Raw genomic sequence first — 1,540 nt, 5'->3', positions numbered from 1 at the left:
AAAAACCTCACTCCCTCCTCGTTGGGCTTTACTAATCTGTGGCCCCGGAATGTGTTGGAAGGTGAGGGCCTCAAGCTCACACTGGTTGATCTGAAATCCTTGTTTATGTCCCAGCATGTGGCAATGTGCTCCACTCTGATGACACTTTTCGTTTCTAATAATAGAGCAGATGAAGTAATATTGCAATTGATGTTCCCGGGGATTTGATTGGATAAGTGCATAAACCCTGGAGGGGGAAGGGGGTTGTATGGACGGATCACATTAGTATTCCTGTCCTATCAATGTGCGGGGCCGCGAACAACGTCAGCCGGACCGATTCCCTGCGTCTGCCAGTCCCGCCACGGATTCATTAGGGATCCTCAAACAGATGAGCCCCGTGGAGACCAGGAATCAAGACAACGGGTTAGAGCCAACTGCCTGCTTCGGGGACTGCCAGCCCTTCCAGGCCTGGTGACGGGGGAGGGAGGAGATAGAAGAACGGAGCGCCGCTGCGGGAAGACACCCGAAGCTAGAGCGACAATCTCCCCCTGCCCGCCCTACCCTCCACCTGGCAGGGCAGGCTTTGAAAGCTGCTCACCCATCTGAATGGAAACTAGGAACCGCCGGGCGGCGTGTTCCTTCTTGCCCAGCCTTGCGATCCATGCCGAGCGGAAGGCAGTGCGAGCCCGCGCCAGCGTCCAGCTCCCGGGACAGGGCCGGCAGTGCTGCTGAGCAGAACTTGACCGAGCTCCTTCCTCGCTGCTAGTGGAAGCGATGCTGCACGGCACAGCCAGCGCTTCCCCGGCTCTCCTTCAAGCTGAAGGTTACCCACCCGCGCAGCCAGTCCCAAGCCTGTGAGCACCGCGCCTCGGGTCCCGGCTCCGGCTGCTTGGCGGCGGCGCGCAGGGCAACTACCTGGCCGCCCGCGCCGGGGCGCACTGCACCAGCGGCTTCGGCTTGGTGGATGTGTATGCATGAGTTCTGCACCGAATGGGCGCAAAAAGCGCCCCAGCCGGTCCACCCGCTCCTCAATCTTCCAGATCAGCAAGCCCCCGCTGCAGAGCCGGGATTGGGAGCGCAGGGGCAGCGGCTCCGAGAGCGCCCACAAAACCCAACGAGCCCTGGACGATTGCAAGATGGTAGGTGGAAAATGCGCCTCAGGTTTTTTGGGGTTTTTTTTTTTTGCTTTTGGAGAGATGGGGGGAATCGTGTACGTTAATCTTTTGCCTGAGTGCCAGGAACTCCGCCACCCTCAGCTCCTCCATGCCGGTCACGTGCACATGCACTATTTTTAAATCTGCAGTCCCCCAGATTCGGAGTGACACCCGGGTCGTATTGGCCCCGCCAAGAAGTGCCATGGAAAGGGGTCAGCGGCTGTAGGTCGTGCCTCTACCCCCTTGGAGAACGGCAGATAGGAAAGACACGGTGAACTGGCTGGCTCACCAGGGAGGGAGGGGCTGAGTAGGTAAGAGTGCTGCTTTGTGGGGAGACAGTAGCAAACAAACCCAAATAGAGTGCACGGAGCTCTGCGGAGCGGACGAAGGTTCCAGCTCAGAGGCTG

General features: G+C 59.0%; 1 protein-coding gene across 1 annotated transcript in view; it reads left to right on the top strand.

Annotated features, from left to right (window-relative positions):
• Window positions 1-263: 263 nt before the first annotated feature.
• The window catches only part of RGS7BP (regulator of G protein signaling 7 binding protein), a 122,061-nt gene continuing 120,784 nt past the window's right edge, over window positions 264-1,540 (top strand). The window contains exon 1 of the mRNA XM_007445644.1: window positions 264-1,118. Within this exon, the coding sequence (XP_007445706.1) occupies window positions 954-1,118 (165 nt within the window). The 5' untranslated portion in view covers window positions 264-953. The remainder of the gene's footprint in view (window positions 1,119-1,540) is intronic.

This window comes from Lipotes vexillifer, unplaced genomic scaffold, assembly GCF_000442215.2.
Source record: "Lipotes vexillifer unplaced genomic scaffold, Lipotes_vexillifer_v1.1 scaffold563, whole genome shotgun sequence".
Lineage (NCBI taxonomy): Eukaryota > Metazoa > Chordata > Mammalia > Artiodactyla > Lipotidae > Lipotes > Lipotes vexillifer.
Note: the sequence above shows the minus strand (reverse complement) of the source record. Positions and strands in the feature narration are given on the sequence as shown.